The sequence below is a fragment of the Nannospalax galili genome, unplaced genomic scaffold (genome assembly GCF_000622305.1).
Source record: "Nannospalax galili isolate Female #2095 unplaced genomic scaffold, S.galili_v1.0 scaffold296, whole genome shotgun sequence".
In the NCBI taxonomy this organism is placed as follows: domain Eukaryota; kingdom Metazoa; phylum Chordata; class Mammalia; order Rodentia; family Spalacidae; genus Nannospalax; species Nannospalax galili.
The window spans coordinates 4512767-4532320 of record NW_008340113.1 but is presented as its reverse complement, the minus strand read 5'-3'; the positions used below and the strand labels follow the sequence as shown (position 1 = coordinate 4532320).

At 41.6% G+C, this 19554-nt stretch overlaps 1 protein-coding gene across 15 annotated transcripts in view; it reads left to right on the top strand.

The window, feature by feature from the left end:
* The window catches only part of Tle4 (TLE family member 4, transcriptional corepressor), a 158426-nt gene extending 141987 nt beyond the window's left edge, over positions 1-16439 (top strand). For 14 of the 15 annotated variants that reach the window (XM_029564508.1, XM_029564504.1, XM_029564503.1 and 11 more), the window contains 11 exons: positions 1082-1135; positions 1599-1751; positions 2933-3065; positions 3546-3739; positions 4428-4504; positions 9456-9705; positions 10818-11065; positions 11843-11990; positions 12185-12335; positions 12647-12723; positions 14743-16439. In XM_029564508.1, the coding sequence (XP_029420368.1) occupies positions 1082-1135; positions 1599-1751; positions 2933-3065; positions 3546-3739; positions 4428-4504; positions 9456-9705; positions 10818-11065; positions 11843-11990; positions 12185-12335; positions 12647-12723; positions 14743-14850 (1593 nt within the window). In that variant the 3' untranslated portion in view covers positions 14851-16439. The remainder of the gene's footprint in view (positions 1-1081; positions 1136-1598; positions 1752-2932; positions 3066-3545; positions 3740-4427; positions 4505-9455; positions 9706-10817; positions 11066-11842; positions 11991-12184; positions 12336-12646; positions 12724-14742) is intronic. The other variant, XM_029564509.1, reaches the window with a different exon arrangement.
* The last annotated feature ends 3115 nt before the right edge of the window (positions 16440-19554 follow it).

Here is a 19554-nt window from a genome sequence, read left to right as displayed (position 1 = left end):
ACCTGAATAGGAGATGTGAAGGAGAAGTAAAAGCAAGAGTAATTAGCATTACAAGTTCTAGACAGGGATCTAGAAAAAAGTCAGAACAGGGCAATTTTCAAATGTTCATATGAGAGTTCATTGGAGTTTCTTGACAAGGGCTTCCAAAAGCATCCCTCTATTGGGTTCTTCCTCATTTTTCTTTTGTCTTGCAAGGCTGGACTAGTTGGCTGGGAAGAGTGGCTGGATACTCAGGGGAGGGGCCAGTGACCCTGCTTGGCACTCCTTTAATGAATGAGCACAACTGTCAACAAGCCCAATTGTGACTATGTTTAGCAATCAGGCTCACCCGAAGTCGTGATGATGGTAGTTATTTCATGCAGAAGAGACTGCTGTACAGCATCATCTTATTAAAAGGACCTGGAATTTAAAAGGATTTGGTGCTAGGAGCCACATACGTCGTTTGTTTTTCTGAGTCTGTGTTACTGCACTTAGTATAACAGTTTCTAGATCCATCCATTTACCTGTAAATTTCATCATTTCATCTTTACTGCTGAATAGAACTCCATTGTATAAATATACCACATTGTTGTCAGTTGAGGGACACTTCCATCTCTTAGCGATTGTGAAAAGAGCAGCAACAAACATGGTTGTACAAGTGTCTCTACAATAGGATGAGTCCTTTGGGTATATGCCAAGGAGTGGTATAACTGTGTCATATGGTAGGTTCATTTTTAGTTTTTTAAGAGTTTTCCGTAAAGGCTGCACAAGTTTGCAATCCCACGTTAAAGCACTGACAGACCAAACTGTGTCCTGCCACCTGTAGACTGCAGGTAGGTGTGCAACTTTGCACCCTCTGTTCTAGAGTGATAAGCAAACCATTTGTCTTCCATTTCTCAAAACTAGAAGATTAAATCATTACCTAGCTCATAACATCACCATGAAGAATAAAGAAAGTGGCACATTTTAAACTGTTTGTTTGGTGTAGTTTTTCTCACATGTAAGTGCTAGTGTGCTCTCATAAATCTAGCTTAAACTGTGGTTTTTTCATTGTTTGTGTTTGGCTGGGGCAGGACGTAATGCTTTTCAATTGTCTGTGCAGGACAGTGATGGTGAGAAGAGTGATGACAACTTGGTAGTTGATGTATCCAATGAGGTATGTTTACGGCTAGCTTAACTTGCTGCTCCTATGCAACTGTATCAAAACCTGGTGTCCAAACTATTAATATCCAAAATATTTGTATGGAAAATTATTGCTGACTTTATACACTTCTGGGCCTTTTAAAATTGCTGTTCTTTTCTACCAAGTACAGTTGTCCTGTTCTACCATTAATAAACACATGCCATGTGTCAACCTGCAGATCTTATTGATGCTCCTTGTAGATTGGTGGGGTTTTGGATTTTGTTTTTGTTTGAAATAAATACTATAAACACTATAGTATTTGACTTCTGTACTTCTTTGAGCAATTTCAGTTAGTCTCGATATCTATTCCAGAACATTTTGTATTTCTAAGTTATTAACTGCTTTCAGTTAGAAATGTCTGTAGTCAAGGATCTCAGTGGTGCAGGTGAGTTGTTGGCCTCACGTGTTAGCCTCACTCCCCACTGTTCCTTTATAGGATCCATCTTCCCCTCGGGGGAGCCCAGCACATTCCCCAAGGGAGAATGGCCTGGACAAGACACGCCTCCTCAAGAAAGACGCCCCAATCAGCCCCGCCTCCGTTGCATCTTCCAGCAGTACTCCTTCCTCCAAATCCAAAGAGCTTGGCCTTGTAAGCAGCTCCCCTCCACCTTTCAGAATTGCCCCTTCTAAGATGTCTGGGTTTGATTTGATTTTTTTTAACTTGATGTATTTCACCATTTTTCCATAGGACTTAGATTTTCAATTGATGTTGGTGTGTGCGTGTGCGTGCGTGTGTTTGTGTGTGTGTGTGTGTGTTTGAGATATAAATTTAATTTAGCAAAGATAGTTTTGGAACAGAAAGGTTTACTAACTTGAAGATGTTTACTTCCCAAGTTTTTCTGTAAGGTGAGGTGAGGTGGATAAGATAGGTGAAACATCTTAATGAAATTCAAAAATATACATCAAAATTCGGGAGGTGGTTTTATTGCCTATGTTTGTGGTGGACTTGGCTTGAGATCTTAATATTATTTTGTTGTTCATTTGAATTGCCAAGCTACATACAATAGAAGTTTTTTCTTCCTGCTTAAAAAGTAACTTGTCACTTAGAAAGTCTGCCTGGACTTAAAACACAAATGTCAAACTGAACTACTCACCTAAGGATAGTCTCCCCATACCTCCAGTGCTGTAGAGTTGATTGCATTTATGTGTGGTACATCTTCTTTTTCCCTTAAAGGTTATTTCTACTTTTAAAAAGCTAAATATAGGTTTCAAATGACCTTTGGAATTCACAACTGAAAGAAGGAGAAATTCTATAATTTGTGTGCAAATCTAGGAGATGCATCTGTTGGGTAGATAGAAATCTATATTAAGGTTTGGGATCCCCACCTCTCCCCACCCCCTATGTTTTCTTCTGGGACTCTGGTTTTCTTTTCATGGACCCTCCTTTCTACTAGTGTCTCCATGATGATTCATACTTAGGTGTTTTCTGATGGTACATATCAGCTAGGGAGCCTCTTAGGGGTATGAACAGTCTGCTGAGAGCCTGGTTTAAAGCATGGCCAGTAGCATGTGGGCCATAGTCAGGCTGCCGTGGTTAGTGAGTTTCTTTGGCTTCTAACTGAGACCAGTTTCCTAGAAATGATCTACTCAAGTCAGCTTCAATTCATGTCTTCCTGAACTGCAGTCTCCATTTTTAATTGATAAGAGAAATAAGACAAGCTGAAGAAACTCTTCCATTTCTTTCCCCTTTCTTGCCTTGTTTACCTTTTTAATATTAATGTAATTGTTACAATCATATTCTCATAGCTGCTACATTCCATCTCTTATTAGAATGAAAAATCTACTACTCCTGTTTCAAAGTCCAATACCCCTACTCCACGAACTGATGCACCTACCCCTGGCAGTAACTCTACTCCCGGATTGAGGCCTGTACCTGGAAAGCCACCAGGAGTGGATCCCTTGGGTTAGTAAGAAAAAAAAAAAAAAAAAATGCTATTATCTTTGTGATTTTTGCTTTTAGAGAATTTAAAGTGATTTTTTTTAAGTACAATCTGTTAAAATTAATGATGACCAGTATTGATTATCTGTTACGAAGGTTATGTACTCCAAACGGTCTTCTGGCACCACCCATGTCTAGCGCACAGAAAGTGTTTGGTAAAATGGGGTAAATTTGAGTGATTGTTTTTTGGTTTTTTCTTTTTTTTTACTTTTTGAGGTAGGGTCTCTCTGTAGCCCCAGGTGGCCTGAAACTCACGATGTAGACCAGGCTGGGCTTAATCTCACAGAGATCTACCTGTTTCTGCCAAAGACATGTGCACCACACCTGGCATTGAGTGATTTTTGAGAATTAAAATCAGTTCACTTGAACTCTGGATTATAGTGCTAACAAGTTTAAGCATGTCTTCACCTTTGTCTCTTACACTCTTCTTGGTTTTCTCTTCAGCACCCAGCCTGAGGACTCCGATGGCTGTACCTTGTCCATACCCAACCCCATTTGGGATTGTGCCCCATGCTGGGATGAATGGGGAGCTGACCAGCCCTGGAGCTGCCTATGCTGGACTGCACAACATCTCCCCCCAGATGAGTGCAGCAGCAGCGGCGGCTGCAGCCGCGGCTGCCTACGGAAGATCACCAGTGGTATGCTTACCTGCTTTTATTATAGATTAGTGTTTCAGAACACAGAGCATTGCCATGCATTATTTTAAATGTAGCTTCTTGTACAATATTAGATACTTATGGAAGAATCTGCATGTATTTGTAAAGTAAGCTGCCTACATGTGATTTTTGTCTTGGTCTATTTTCTTTTGGAAGATGAAAAAAGCTTATGACTATTTGGTGGGGGGTGGGGGTGTGAAACACGGTATCTTCGTAGCCCCAGCTGGCCTGGAACTCACTGTGTAGACTGTCCTTGATCTTACGTAGATCTACTTGCTTCTGCCTCCTGAATGCTCATATTAAAGGCGTGTGCCACCATACTTAGCAAACTTGTAAGGTTTTTTTTTTTGGTCTTTTTGAGACAGGGTCTCCCTGTAGCCCCGGCTGTCCTAGAACTCACTATGTAGACCAGGCTGGCCTCGAACTCACAGAGATCCGCCTGCCTCTGCCTCCCAAGTGCTGGGATTAAAGGTGTGCACCACCACACCCGGCTTTAGTATAATTTTATGTATGTTCTACCCTGAATATATAACCGTTAAATCCTAAACATCCTGTCATTCTGTTGTGTCTGTAGAATCTTATTTTCAAAAGATGGTTTAGGTATGATATTGCACAAAATAAAGCAAACGAATCTGTTTGTTTTTGTTGTCTTGTATGGGAAAAATTCTAGGTGGGATTTGATCCACACCATCATATGCGTGTGCCAGCAATACCTCCAAATCTGACAGGCATTCCAGGAGGAAAACCGTGAGTATCTTTTTTCCTTTCTGTATTCATTGTAATCTAAACCCTAGCTCTGTGCTTGCCTTTTAGAATTTGGGCACTGCTGAACAGTTCTAGAAATGGGGATAGACTTACTTTCTTCCTTGCGAAGCATTTTTTCATTTTCTCTTAGCATAAGCAAGACATAAGGTAGAGTTTTATATGTTTAGTTTATAATCAAGTTTTAATATAGAAATGTAAATTATGAAGGCAGCTCCAACAGTCAGGGCTTGGGCCTCCCCATATTTGTTGCCAAGGCAGTTTGTATATACAGACTTAGAGCTCAGAGTTTGAAAGTATAGGGAACAGGCATGCTAAACTTCAAAGCCTGGGAAGAAGTAAGAACATTCTTCTGCTTGGGTCTGTTTCCAAAAACGGTGGCTTACTCACTTGGCTTCTGTACTGTGAACTGAGCATTTGGAACGTCTGTTCACACTCCCCTAACACACCTCTTCCAGCCTCTTGTGCATTCTAATCTTATGTATCCCTCATTCCACATTCTTGATTTCAAAATAAATTCACCTCTAGCTCACTAAGCACAATTCTCTTTAAATCAGATTGACCTTCACAGATAGGAAAACTTTTAAGTAGTTAAAATTCCAACTAATTTTCCCTTGTCTCTTGTGAAAAAGCATCCTTACCTTGTTAGTGACGTGTATGTGTCTTTCATTATCAGTGTTGGATTGTCGCCTACTGTGATTCTATATCTGCCATACACATGCTGAGTCTCCAGTTTCCAGTGTTACTCAGACTTGACCCTTAGTAGCTGCTGAAGTCTCCTTCTAGAGGATTCCCTCGCAGCTGACTTGTCAGGCGTTTGTTCTTACTGTTCTTCTTGCATCAACATTTTTTGTGACTCGTAGTCTCTCTTCCCGTCTCTATTAGAAGCCATCTCAACAGAGCATTCTCTCCTGATAACTCTTGTCTTCAAATAGCACCCCTCTCTCCTTTTCTCTCTATTGTCTTTTTTTTCCCCATCCTTTTTTTTTTTTTGAAATGAAGTTTTACTACATAACCCAAACTGACCTTGAACTTGTGATCCTCTTGAGTGCTCTGCTGGTATTAGAGAGGGCATCATCATGTCCAGCTTTTTATAGCCATTTTCTGCTTCTCTCCACCCGAATGTAAATTCTGTGAGAGCAAAACAGAACTTCTCTCTATAACATTCAGTACCATAAATTGTACCTAATTCATAGTTGGTGCTCACAGTGTTTGTTTACTGAGTAAATGATTAAATGCTGATTTCCCAACTTCTTTACTTATTACTTCACTGTTACATATTATTATATCACTGCTTGTCGCCCTGTTATCTCCTGTGTATGGTTTTTTTTTTCTCCCCGTTACTCTTGCCCCTCTGTGTTCAAAATGCTTGACTGACCTCGACTCATACTCTGTTTTCCATCTGCTAAATAAAACTCCAGGTTCTTCTTTCCATGACTATTTTTACCATAGACTCTGCCCTAAACATCCCAGTTTCATCAAACAATACTGGCTCCATAGCCAAGTTGCTCAGTAAATATTTGGATGATTAATAAGGGAAACAAGGCAAATTAGACTTTGAGTTCCTTGAGACTTGAAGATATAAATATCAATTACCATAAAATTCTGCATTCTTGTGTGTATTCTGCAAATAGTGGTTGGCTAACAAGTTTTGTTGACCAAGAACTCTAATGTGTTTGAAGGTGAAAGTTTGGACTGTTTTAGTCAATGACTAAATAACAAGGTCGTAGTATGTTCATCAAATAAGAACTCATATGCCTCCAAGTTCCATATGAACTGTGGACTAGATAGAATGTCTCCTTTAGGGAAGAAGTACTGTCCTTTGTGCCATGCTGTTCTCAGTTATGTTAGAGATAGCACAGCCCCTAGAGTGGATGAGTTGAGGCCTCTTGCCCTCGGTTGCTCCCTTGAAGCTGCAGAAGTACAAGTGTGTTAGGTGTTATTTAAAGAAGCAGTGACCACCTTGCTCTAAGGATTATTCCAGTTGAACCACTGTAGAATTACAACTTGTTTGGTTCTCCATGCTTCTGAGCCTTATGTAGGCTCGCCTTCCTTCAGTCTTGACTAACCACACCAAACTCAAAGCATTACAAGTTCTACTGCCATTGAAACTGGGTGGCTGCCATGCTTTACCAACAAGCCTCAACGGAAATGCTGCTCTTCTGATAAGTATGTGTGAGAACATTTTTTTTCTATTCCTGAACGTTATATGTGCATTAATAGCAGACAGAGAGCCCATTATGCCCTTCATGAAGTTGCACTTCGGAACATCACATAGGAGGCACTCAGAATGTTAAGTTGGTGAATATCTTACTGAAGATTTTGAAGGAAAACATGTGTCTGGTGTCATATCTGTTTAAATTCTCAAAGTTCTTTAAGACCCATTTAGTGAGCTTGGGGAGGGGGAATATCTTTTCAAAGAAACTTCCATTAAGAATGTATAAGACTAGGACTAGAGAGATGGCTCAGCAGTTCAGAGCACTGGCTGCTCTTGCAGAGGACCAGGGTTCTATTCCCAGCACCCACATGGCAGCTAACAACCATTCGTAACTCCAGTTCCAGGGAATCCAGTGCCTTCTTATCTCCATGGTCATTGTACAACATGGATGCACTTACATGCAGGCAATATATTCCTACACATAAAAAATAAATAAATAGGGGCTGGAGAGATTGATCAGCAGTTAAGAACACTGACTGTTCTTCCAGAATCCCAGCACCCACGTTGCAGCTAACAACTGTCCATAACTCAAGCTCCAGGGGATCCGACAGCCTCTTCTGTCCTCCGTGGGCATTGCACGACTTGGGTGCACTTACCTACATGCAGGCAAAACATGCATGCACATAAAATAAAAATAATAACTAAAATATTGAAAAAATAAATATCTTTTAAAAGAGAATGTATAAGACCATCTGAACTTAAATAACCTTCCTTCCCTTCCTCTAAGATTTAGTTCTCATGACTTCTTAATTGCTAAATCAATTAGCCTTTTTCTCAGTCATCCTCCCTCAGAAGGCTAGCCTTTCTTTATAAACCTGAACTAGAACCTGGCTTTCCAAATTTACCCCTTCCTCTGAATCCCACGAAGGGTATGCCTTCATTTGTCTCACAGCCTCCAAGGTATAGGTCAGTGGTTATGGGTTCAGGCTCCAGTTTCCCAGTGCCCTCCTTCAGTTTCTTACAAAATTGAATTTCTCTGGCTTTTGAGAAATACCCTGCTTCTTTCAGACTTCTGCCATTTGCATCTGCCTCCTCTTCTACCTTGGTGGGTTTCCCCTGAAGACTTGATGTGTGGCTCTGATCTACTCAGAGCCTGCTGTTGTTCAGGATGACTAGTGTATGAGGACTTTTTGTGTTTCCCAGATCACTTCATTGCTGGTGAAACATCTGCTGTACATCAGTTTCAGTACCTGTATACAGAGTCTCACCAAAAAGATCTCCTCACCCCTGTCACTTCCAGAACCCAAGCATTCCATCCAGTATAGCCCTGTCTTCCTTCACCTGTGAAATCCTATAAATTACAACTCCTGTTCCCAACATTCCCACTGTATGTTTTACAGTCCTTACAAGCTCTCTCTTTTGAGGTCACATATCTAGTATGGTTCTGAGTGAGTACTGTCAATTTGATCCAAGAAATACCTTCTTACCTGTTGGCTGCTTAGCTTTCCAATTCTTCTGGCATGTCTTCAGTGGCGGGCTAAATTTTTGTAAATTAGATCAATGTAGAGTTTTGTGATAAGGAGCCATACACTGTCTCAGCTTGATTCTGGTCATGTCAGTGCTTTGGTTCAAGCTCCTGTCTTTTGTGCACACACAAATGCTTTTTCTTGATATGACACATAATTTCCCAAAAGGGCTGTAGTCCCTAATAGCCACCAAAATGGGCCCAGCTCCTTCCTACTTACCACCAGAATCTCTTTCCACCCAAAGTTTGACCTACATCCCTACAGCCTGGCTTATTACCACCTTGCTGATTCTTAGACTTCGACTCCAGTTTAAAACCAAGTGTTTTCATGTCACAGTGCTTTTGAGAGTGAACTGGAAACAGAACTGCCTTATACACTTGGGTGGACCTTGGGGCTGTCACATAGGACTCTTTTTTTCAAGTCCCTTTTCCTTTGAGATTATCCCACAGTTTGTGATTCTTGAGTCTGGTCATGTTAAAATGCAGTTTTATTATTTTATTTATTTATTTATTTTTGGCACAGCTGCAATCTCAACATTTTCACTTATAGACTCTGAACACCTCCTAAGGGTCTTGTAACTTTATCTTACTGATCTCCATTAATAACTTACTTGATAGCAAATTAATCAGTAAGCAAAATCTGATCACAGTTCACAGAACCACACAAAATACAAGGCAGTGAAAGTTTAGAGTGCCCATGAAAGAATGGGTACTATACTTGATGTTCACTATCTTACTTAGTTCTCTGTGAGGTCCAGACTCATTCTATCCCTTTTAGAAGTTCAGAGCCTAGGGTAACCACTGATGTCATAGAGCAGCTATTAAACAGCCACCCTGATATTTGGATATGAATTTAGATTTTTAAGTTTGAAGATTGTATTACTTTTCCGTACCAGGTTCATTTTGCTTGTTTGTACATCTCAAGTGGCACTGAAAGAGTTTTCTATTTTCATTAACTGAATGGTTTAGTAATATTTTCTAGGGATGTAGCTTAGTTGATGGAGTTCTTTCCTAGCATGCACAAAACCTTGGGTTTGATACCCAGCACCATATAGCTAGAACCAGGCACAGTGGGGGCATGCATGTAATCATAGCACTTGGGAAGTAGAGACAAGAGGATCGGAAATTCAAGGTCATCCTCAGTTATATAATGAGTTTGAGGCCAACACGGGATGCAAGAGATTCTGTCTTAAAACAGAAACCAGCTCTGTCTACATTATCCTTTTGTGTGTTTTTTCCCTCCCCTGCCTTAGAGCATACTCCTTTCACGTTAGTGCAGATGGCCAGATGCAGCCTGTTCCCTTTCCCCCTGACGCCCTCATTGGACCTGGGATTCCCCGACATGCTCGCCAGATCAATACCCTCAACCATGGGGAAGTGGTGTGTGCAGTAACCATCAGTAACCCCACGAGGCACGTGTACACAGGCGGAAAGGGCTGCGTCAAGGTCTGGGACATCAGCCACCCTGGCAACAAGAGCCCTGTCTCTCAGCTGGACTGTCTGGTGAGTGAGGATGGCCAAGATTCAGGTGGTAGGAGAGATATCAGTCCTAAGAGAGTAGCTAGCTAGAGTTTTTCTCTCACCAAGAGTGTCCCAGTTCTTCATGTGTGATACCTGCATCTGTACAGTCTGTGTTCACCCTGCCTTCAGGGTCAAAGATAAATTACTTGTTTTCCAAAATAATAGAAGGGTTTAAGAATATTAATAGTTCCCAGGAATGGTGGCACGAGCCTTTAATCCCAGCACTTGGGAGGCAGAGGCAAGCAGATCTCCTCAGTTTGAGGCCAGCCTGGTCTACATAGCAAGTTCCAGGTCAGCTGGGGCTACAGGGAGACCCTCTCTGAAGAAAGACCAAAAATGAATATTAATAGTGTATGTGTGGTTTCTGTAGATTATACCTGAGAAACTTCTCATGTGAACTGTTCATTCGGTTATCAGTAGAAGTTCTCCTAGCTGATGTATTGTCATTTGTCCTTAACTTGCATAGGAAATTGTAGCTTAGTTTTCTTCTTTTATGCAAGCAGAATCCTTTGATACATTGCTTAATTTAATATAATTAAATGTATGTAAGATTCCCATAACCTCATGAACTGGGAGAAATTTTCTGTCTCTAAGCATCCCTTGATTGAGTCTTGTCTCCTGTTGATGGCACTTCATTGAAACTACAGTGCCCTTTAGTCTTGCCTGAAGGAGCTGATTGCCAAGTGTCTTTACCCCTAACACCACTGTGGCTCTAGTACTAGGACCCTTCGATTGCATCAGAGTATATCAGGCCTTCAGAGAACTCCTGCAGTGATGTACGTGCACATCTGTGTAGATCTGTGTCTGCAAATGACACCCACAGTTGATTGACTTGGTGGTGGGAGTGGGTCTAGATCTTTCCATTTTGGTGCTAATTAAGATTAAATACCTCAATACTAAATTTTATAGATAAAGCTTAAGTACTTTCTTAATTTCATGTAATTTTTTAGCATTAATCTACTTTATCATTGTCATAAGTATAAATGGCTCATTAAACCAAAAGGGAACACAATACTTTTATGGATTTCTGCTCTCATGTTAATGCTGTTTTCCTTTCCTCGTGTGTAATCTCATGATGGCTTTTGTCTCCACAGAACAGAGATAACTACATCCGTTCCTGCAGATTGCTCCCTGATGGTCGCACCTTAATTGTAGGAGGGGAAGCCAGTACTCTGTCCATCTGGGACCTGGCAGCTCCCACCCCTCGCATCAAGGCAGAGCTGACGTCATCAGCTCCCGCCTGCTACGCTCTGGCCATCAGCCCCGACTCCAAGGTCTGCTTCTCATGCTGCAGTGATGGCAACATCGCAGTGTGGGATCTGCACAACCAGACCCTGGTGAGGTAGGTCAGCAGAATCCACTTCTGGGTTGTAAGGAGAAACTAATGTCACCACATTGTGTTTAAAAGCTCTGTGTGTGTTCATGAGTACATTAGACATCTGTAACTTATCATCTGTGCATGCTAACAAACCACCATTGCCCATAGCTCCTCATCGAGAAGGCTTGCAGTATGTGGTACTACTCTAGGTATTGCCCGTGTCACTCCATCAAATGAGTGTTTAGCACACGCCAATGGCCCAATGCCTTTTGAGTGCTGCGTATGCTGGAATGGTCCTCATAGTTAAGGATAAATAGACATAGTATAGTTGCATATTTAGAAATGAGAACAAGCAATGTGATTGGGGAGTGGAGGTAAGAAGATGGGCTAGAGCTATGAGGCAAGGTGTGCATGCAAGGAGAAGGATTACACTCTGAATGCAATTCTGAAAATAAAACAGTTGTTATTCCTGTGACTTTAGGGTAAGATTCAGATGGGGACTTACTTGGACTTCCTCTTTTCATCTTGTCCCAGGTACATTTTATCAGGAGTGACCCTGGACAGTGAATCACACTTGAGTGTTTCATTGGGTGTTCTGTGAGAGCCTGGCCTTTCCCTCCTATACAACCAAACATAACATATGTTTTACTATTATTCTGAATAATTAGAAAACATAAACCAAAATGAAAACTGTAGATAAAGCCTGTACTGAAAATGATCATCAAAGAGTTCCCAATTGAATTAAGTAAAAACTAACTCTTCAAAGATTTTTTTTTTCCCCCTTCATTTTCACATTTTCAGGCAATTCCAGGGCCACACAGACGGAGCCAGCTGTATTGACATTTCTAATGATGGCACCAAGCTCTGGACAGGCGGTTTGGACAACACGGTCAGGTCCTGGGACCTTCGTGAAGGGAGGCAGCTACAGCAGCATGACTTCACGTCACAGGTATGGACTGTATGCTGGCAAGGTGAACTACAAAAGAAGTGCCTCATTGATTGTGGGTCCCTTGCAGATCATCTGTTGGAATTGGTTTCTTCCTTTACATCTCATATATTGTTAATTTCCTACATAATTTGCATGTACCTCCTGGTTAATAAGACCTTGTCCTCTACAGCTGCCATTTCCTGTTTTGATTCTAGATCTTTTCTCTGGGCTACTGCCCAACTGGAGAGTGGCTTGCAGTGGGGATGGAGAACAGCAATGTGGAAGTATTGCATGTCACCAAGCCAGACAAATACCAGCTGCATCTTCATGAGAGCTGTGTGCTGTCACTCAAGTTTGCCCACTGTGGTAAGCAAGCACCTTTGTTCAGTTTCTGTCACCCAGAACTGTTGCTTCTGTCCTTCTGTTGACTCATTCTCAGCTGCAGTTCATTAATGTATTCCTCTTGAGAATTCTGTTGCTTCTTGATTCACACATGCGTCCCTGACACACTATGTCATTTGCTGGCCTTAATCCACATTATCATGAACATTCAGAAAGGGCGGTGGAGGCGGGGTATTTTTGAAATGAAAGACATTCTTGTTTGTTATAAATCGAAGGAGTTTTGTAAAGCAAATCTCAGATACATGACAAAGTAACACAAAACCCTCTTCTTGTAGGCAAATGGTTTGTAAGCACTGGAAAGGACAACCTTCTGAATGCTTGGAGGACACCTTATGGGGCCAGCATATTCCAGGTAACACCTCGCTTGCTTGGTGACCAAGCGTCCTGCAGTGGTTTAGTCATGTGGTCTTTCCTCACCCTGATAAGTGGTCTATCTGCTTCAGTGTCTAAGATTATGACAGGAACCTAGTCTCATTCCCATCATGCAGAACAAGAATCTGCCCAAGGGAGTTAGCACAGCCACAAGTCATGGAGCTGGGATCTTCTTCTAAGCCAAGTATCATAACAGCTCCTGGATCACCCAGGCCTCAGTCTCTTTTCACGTTTACGTGTGACATGTGACGTGTTTGTTTGTGTTTGTGCTTGTGTGTGCTTTTTTGTTTGGTAGCGACACTTCCTTTTTTCCCCCCTAAGAATGTTCCACAAAAGTCCAGTCAACTTTGATTGATTTTATAAACTTCTTTTTCCTAATCACAGAGAAGAATTTTGTCTAATTTGTGAAATTATTTGTAAAAGCTATATACATGGCACAAACAGACATATACATAAAATATCATCTCTCCTAAAGGTATGTGGGCATTTTATAGGCAAGTTAATGACTTCCCACTCTTAATCTATATTCTTTTAACGTGATTATTTCATTGGGTTATGGAAGGATACAGTTATGACAACAGTGTTTCAATAACATAACTTTCTGAAGATTATCTTCTCATTCTCTGACTTTTCATTGTGGTGAACTGTGTTGATTACCCATGGGAGTATATCTACAGGTCGTTTATAGTCTTATTAAAGTCATTTTTTTATTTTTTTGGCTTAGGTGGTCCTTGGGGTGGGCCTTGTTGGTTTCCAGGCTGAGGAGGGCGATTCTGTGTTTAGAATGTTCTTTTCTAGTGTTCCTCTTTTAGCAGTAATGTGATAGACTGGAAGTTTCTCTGAGTGCCATTAAGTCATCATGGAGTAGATTGATACAGTTCAATCCGAGTGTCATTCAAGATAGTGAAACAAACTACCAGATTTTATTGTCATGAAGTTTATACTTTAATACAGGAGTTTTCACAGCCTTTTAGGTGGTTCCAGCCAACACTTTTTGGGGGAGGGGCATCTTTGTGAGATAGTGTCTCCTTGTGGCCTTATTTTGTCCTGGAACTCACTATGTAGACCAGCCTAGCCTTGAACTCACAGAAATTTGCCTGCCCCTGCCTCCCAAGTGCTGGGCTTAAGGCATGTGCGGCCACACCCAGCCAGCCAACACTTTTTTAAGCAAAAATGAAAGAAAAATATTAAAGAGTGTGTGTTTTATGTTAAACACAATTATATCTTATGTGTATGCTGGGTTGTGAATTTTAATTATCATTCACACTAATGAAGTTTGAGAAACATGTAGTGTTAAATACTTGTCTTACATTTACGGTTTCAAGTGTTCAGAAGTTCAGAATACTCTTCAGAGTCCTGGTTAAATCCTGTGTGGGTTGGTTTCCCTCCCTCTCCTGCTTCTCCTTTGTAGCTTGTGTTTCTCTTTCCAACTATTGAAACTCCTCTCACGTTTGCTTTATGTTTTCACTGTCTTTTTAGTAGGACTATTTTTCAGATTTTCCATCTCTTCCAGTAGTATTTCCTGCATATAACTTTACTTGAACCCTGTTTCCCGCATCTAGGAGGGGAAGATAGGTCTGTGCCTCTCTGTCTTTGAGGGAAACCAAGGCTGAGAAAGATGAAGGATCTGTGCTGTACCTGCTTCCCTGCAGTACCACCAGATCCAGGCCACCTACTGGTGGTAGTTGAGACTTTCTCATAGCAATAGTGCCAGATCCTGCACTTTTTGGAGAATAGAATTTGAAATGGGGCCTTGCTTCATTGGTAAAGGCACTGGAACGACTGAGTTGCACATCTCCATCATAGCTCCAGAGCAAGCACCTTTAGCCTAAGCCAGGAAGGGCTGCTCAAGTGGATCCGATAGAAGGCTGCCGTTCCTAGGAACTCTGCCTTTCCAGTGCAGGTGCTCCATGGAGCATGCTGCCTTTGCATCTGTTCAGCGTTACCAGTCCTGCTTCCCAGTCCCGTATCTAACATTCCTGTTATGTTTCTGTCCTAGTCCAAAGAATCCTCATCGGTGCTTAGCTGTGACATCTCTGTGGATGACAAATACATTGTCACTGGCTCTGGGGACAAGAAGGCCACGGTTTATGAAGTTATTTATTAAGGACAAATCTCCATGCAAACTGGACTCCTCCTCCTCGTAGCACTTTGCGCTGTGTACTTTTTTGTTCTTTCCCTCTCGCATCTAAAACCAAGGATTTCAAATACTCACTGCAGTTGTGGAGTTTAAACCCCTTCTGTAACCCCACTTCCTCCTTGCTATTGAATTGTGAATACTCATTAAGAACCTGTGATACCAAATCTTCAGCTATCTACTTGGAAGAACATGGGATAAGCATATCTAACAGTGAAAGGAATCTTTAATTATGTATTATATCTGTAATATATTTATTTTGTTTAAAGAAGGCTTTCTAACAATGACTGACTAAATAAAGCTGTCTGCTCCTGCATTGATAATGAAGGTGCATTGTATTTGATACCCCCCCTTTGATAAAGGAGGAGAAAGGAAGGTTTAAAATAATTGATTTAAAATGTCACTAAATATAGACTATTTGACTGTATAGAGATGTGAAATGTATAATTACACATGGAAGCAATATGTTGTTGTGCTGTTATAAGGTTTTGTTTCATTTTCTACTTACATTAAAGACATTTGGAAATTTGGCTGAACAGGTAGAACATGACAGGCCAAGTACTATTCCTTTGAGTCTTATTTGGGCAACTTTAACCAATATACCTATAGCTTTAGATTATATTCGACAAAAATAATTGGATGTTTTTTCTTTTCTTCTTGACTTGTTGACAAGTATCTTTGTAATGTTTTTAATTCCCTTTTTTATTGTATGATAGACAGATGAACAAATTAAACTGGGCCTCAAAGAGAGAACTTAAAATCTCTTTTGAATATTTTTGCCAAGTTTCCTGGCAGAGGGAGATGTGTGTCTCTGGGTGGTTGTATTGCTTTGAGAAGTGGCAGGCTGTTTTGTGGCATGCGCTCTGGGAGCTACAGGTACGAATGCCGCCCACCTACTGCTGTGCAAGGCAAGGCTTTCACAAAACAAAGCCAGCAGAGGAGGGTTTCCAGAGCCCACCCTCTGAAAGCCACAAAGAATAGACTGTCTCTTGGGAGGAAGACTTGCTTTCTTTACCTCTGGTTCTTTCCATGTCTTAGTTGGATGTCCCTGAAATGGACACAGGCTGTGCCATTGTGCCAGAAACATTGTGTTATCTTTTATGTTGTTGTTGTTGCTGTTGAACTATAATATGTGACTCCTTTTTTATTATTATTTTTTTTGTTTGAATGCTTTAAAAAAGTCCTTTAAGTCTGTGGATCTGCTGATGTACAGTGCCTTTGCTGCTATGGATCAAAATCAAGAGAACTGTGTAGATAAACTTTATTGTATACGTAGAGAATCACTTAATTTCCTACTAGAAATGAATGGATGCTGCAAGTTGAAATGGACTGTCCATTGATGTTCTTTGTGTGGTAGCAAAACAAAATGGTGTCTTAAGTGCTTAGTGTTTGATGTTATTAACAGTTTCGTAAAACTCTACAGTGTAGAAAGATTTTGATACTAAACTGTGCATTGTACATAGTTCTAATGCATTGTATTGACCACCAGTACTTCTATGATGGTAGATTGTTTGTGCATTCAGACTTTTAAGCATTAAACATAGATAACTTCTAGTATGCTTATTTTTCTAATTGTTTGTTTTACTGACTGGTTTCTTTGTGCTGCTCCCTATATTAAAAGTCATTAGTTCTATTCAAGGCAGATTAAGTAGTGTGGGTTTTGAATTCTTTCTAATCTCATTTTGTTTTCCCACTTGAGATATGCCAGAAGGGATAAAAGCTATCAAAGACTCACTGAGCCTGTCCTGTTTCGCTGAGATGCTGTTGTCCAGAAGCTGTGCGTCACTGTTAATACTTGCTCCATTGAGACTCACATTGTTCTAGTTACACTAACCACTTACACCTGTTTAAACTAAACTCAGAATGAATTAAAATTAGAAATCCACTTTGACTGTAGCATTAGCTACATTTCAATGCTCAGTAGCCCCATATAGCTAACAGCTGTTATGCTGAACCTCGAAGATATGTGCAATGTTCCCCATTGCTGAATGTTCTTTGCAATTGCTGTGGCTTTGAGAGTTGACAGGGTAGACCATTGCCAGCCATTAGGTTTGGGGAACCTGTCTAATATATGGACTGCTTTGGAAGTATCTTGGGCCTAGATGTATGTATTAAGACTTAGCTAAGAAGAGAAGCAATGTAATGAGCCTAACGTATCACTAAGGAGGCATTAAAGAGGAATGTCTCCCATCTGTCTACAGAAGTGGGATATGGGCCAGGAGTAACGGTGCATGCCTTCAATCCCAGCACTAGGGAGGCAGAGGCAGGCTGAGCTCTGTGAAATTGAGGCCAGCCTGGTCTACATAGTGAGTTCCAGGCCAGCTGGGGCTACGTAGAGAGACCTTGTTTTTTGTTTTGTTTTGTTTAAAAAAACAAAGGCCTGGGCTGAGGAGGAACTTAACTGCAAACTTTTAGGGTTCACAGACTGAGACCCCAAGGTGGTCTGTAGTGATCAGCCATAGGAGACCTGGCTTTGGGTACTGAATGTGTGGATTCCAGCCATGCTCATACACTTAACCAGAAACAGTAAGTGCAGTGGGGTACCATGAGCTTTGCCACACCACAGGGTAGTGTGCAAGTCCATCAATGCCACTGAGAAACAACCTAGAAAATAGGTGGAAGCCTCTGTATCCAGAGCAAGGGAAAGTAGATCTGTACATACCAGAAAGTACGGTACAACTTAACGTGAATTCTAGGAAGTATGAGGTGGGGTTAACAGAGAATGGCACACGACAGTCCTTCATAGTGTTGTCTCCAGGGGGTCAAACTGAGAGCTTCATTTCTGTTTTCCTCATGTGGGACACCCCTTCCCCAGGCCGGAGTGGGGCACCCCTTCCCCAGGCTGCAGTAGGCTTTTAGTAATGTACTAGCTGTATTTCCTGTCTTCTGGGACAAAATCCGTGATGAAAACAAGGAACAATAGATTTGTTTGGGTTCACTGTTTGAGACATTCCAGCCCATCAGCAGAGAAGGCTTTGGGGACAGCGGTGGCTCTGTGACAGCAGGCCAGGAAGCAGAAACTTATTCACATGGTACTTGACTGGGAAGCAGAGATCACAGTGTGCTGCCAGTGGCAGGTATAGCCTCCAGAGACCCTCCTCTGGCGGCCTACTTCTGACAGCTAGGCTCCACTCCTAAAGCCCCCCCCCCCAAATAATGCCACCAACTGAGGAATAAGCACTTAAATCATGAGCCTGTGAGAAGACAGTCTAGAGTCAAGCCATAACAAGTCATACTTGCTGAATTGGGTGTGGAGAATGATGGGAGCGTGTGTAAACACACGCACACACACACACACACACATCTGAGAACTGACAATATGCGCAGAAGTTTGGGCATAATTGTCAAAAAAATTTTCTAGAGACTGGGAATATGACTCAGTGGTAGGGCAAGTGCTTAGCATGTGTGAAACCCTATCTTCTGATCCCCAGCACCAAACAAAGAAAGGGGGTAACTGTAAACTCATTTGTTGCTTTTACACAGATTTTGCTTCCAGTAGTGAACAACAAAGATGGGTCTCCCTGAAGCAGGGAAAACAGCTCCAATGGGAGAACAGTAGTGGAGCAGAGCCATGAGGGCAGTAGGCCAGATAAAGCCATCAAGACCTTCCCAAGACTAGCTGGCCAAATGGAGAGCATCAGACTTTGAGATTTTACAGTTTCATTGCCCCACTTTGAGCCAGTACTTAGCAGGGTGCCCTCACGGTAAGTGAGCCGAGGAAGATCTAGATGGGATGCTGTGTGTGCCTGCAACACTTAAAAGTGGCGGGAATTAGTTGGGCGAGGTGGTGCACGCCTTTAATCCCAGCACTTGGGAGGCAGAGGCAGGCGGATCTCTGTGAGTTCAAGGCCAGCCTGGTCTACATAGTGAGTTCCAGGACAGCTGGGGCTACAGGGAGACCGTGTTAAGTAGCCAGCTCAGTGCTATCCAGAAACTCAAGCTTCAAACCATCTCACACAATCACGAAATTCTTAGAACCAAGAACAAAGGAAATTAATGTTCTTATCCCAAGGGTAGCACTCTGGACAGCTGTGATGTCTATGGCAGCTTGGCTGCTCAGCCGCCTTTTAGGTGCCTCAGTGGACCTTCTGGCACTGACGCTGTCCTGAAAATAGAACATCAAAATAGGCTATTTCTTGACTGATTGTGGCGGTTGTAAGAAAATTAGTTTTCTGATTATTTGTCCCACATTAAGTTAGCAGTTGCAAAATTTACAAAGATCGGTCCAGATAAATGTGAATTCTGCAGTATGTTGGTGTTTGACCTCTGGGTCCTGCAGTATCTCGGGTTCCTTTGGGTGCATCAGTAGTAGAACACAGTACGCAGTTGCCTCTGTTCTTTTGAACTAACTGCATTTATTTGCCTTTGGGTTCTAGCATAATACATATTGACAATGGAAAATGGTTTATTTTTCAGTGACCGGAGCACGGCAGTTTAGTTTTCAGCTAGTTTACACAGCAGTATTGATACGGGGAGCTGTGATTTCAGCTTCAGTTTTGATTGGGTTCTGGACAATAGATAGTAGATTGACAGAATCTTGTAGACCCCAGATTGGAGTTGGCAGGAGCTGGGCTCTGGCTTGCCTTTCCCAACAAATGGAATTGTTACCTGGGACCTTAGTATTTGGCCTGCAGAGAATTTTCAGACTGACCTTAGTCTAGAGAAAAGCTATGC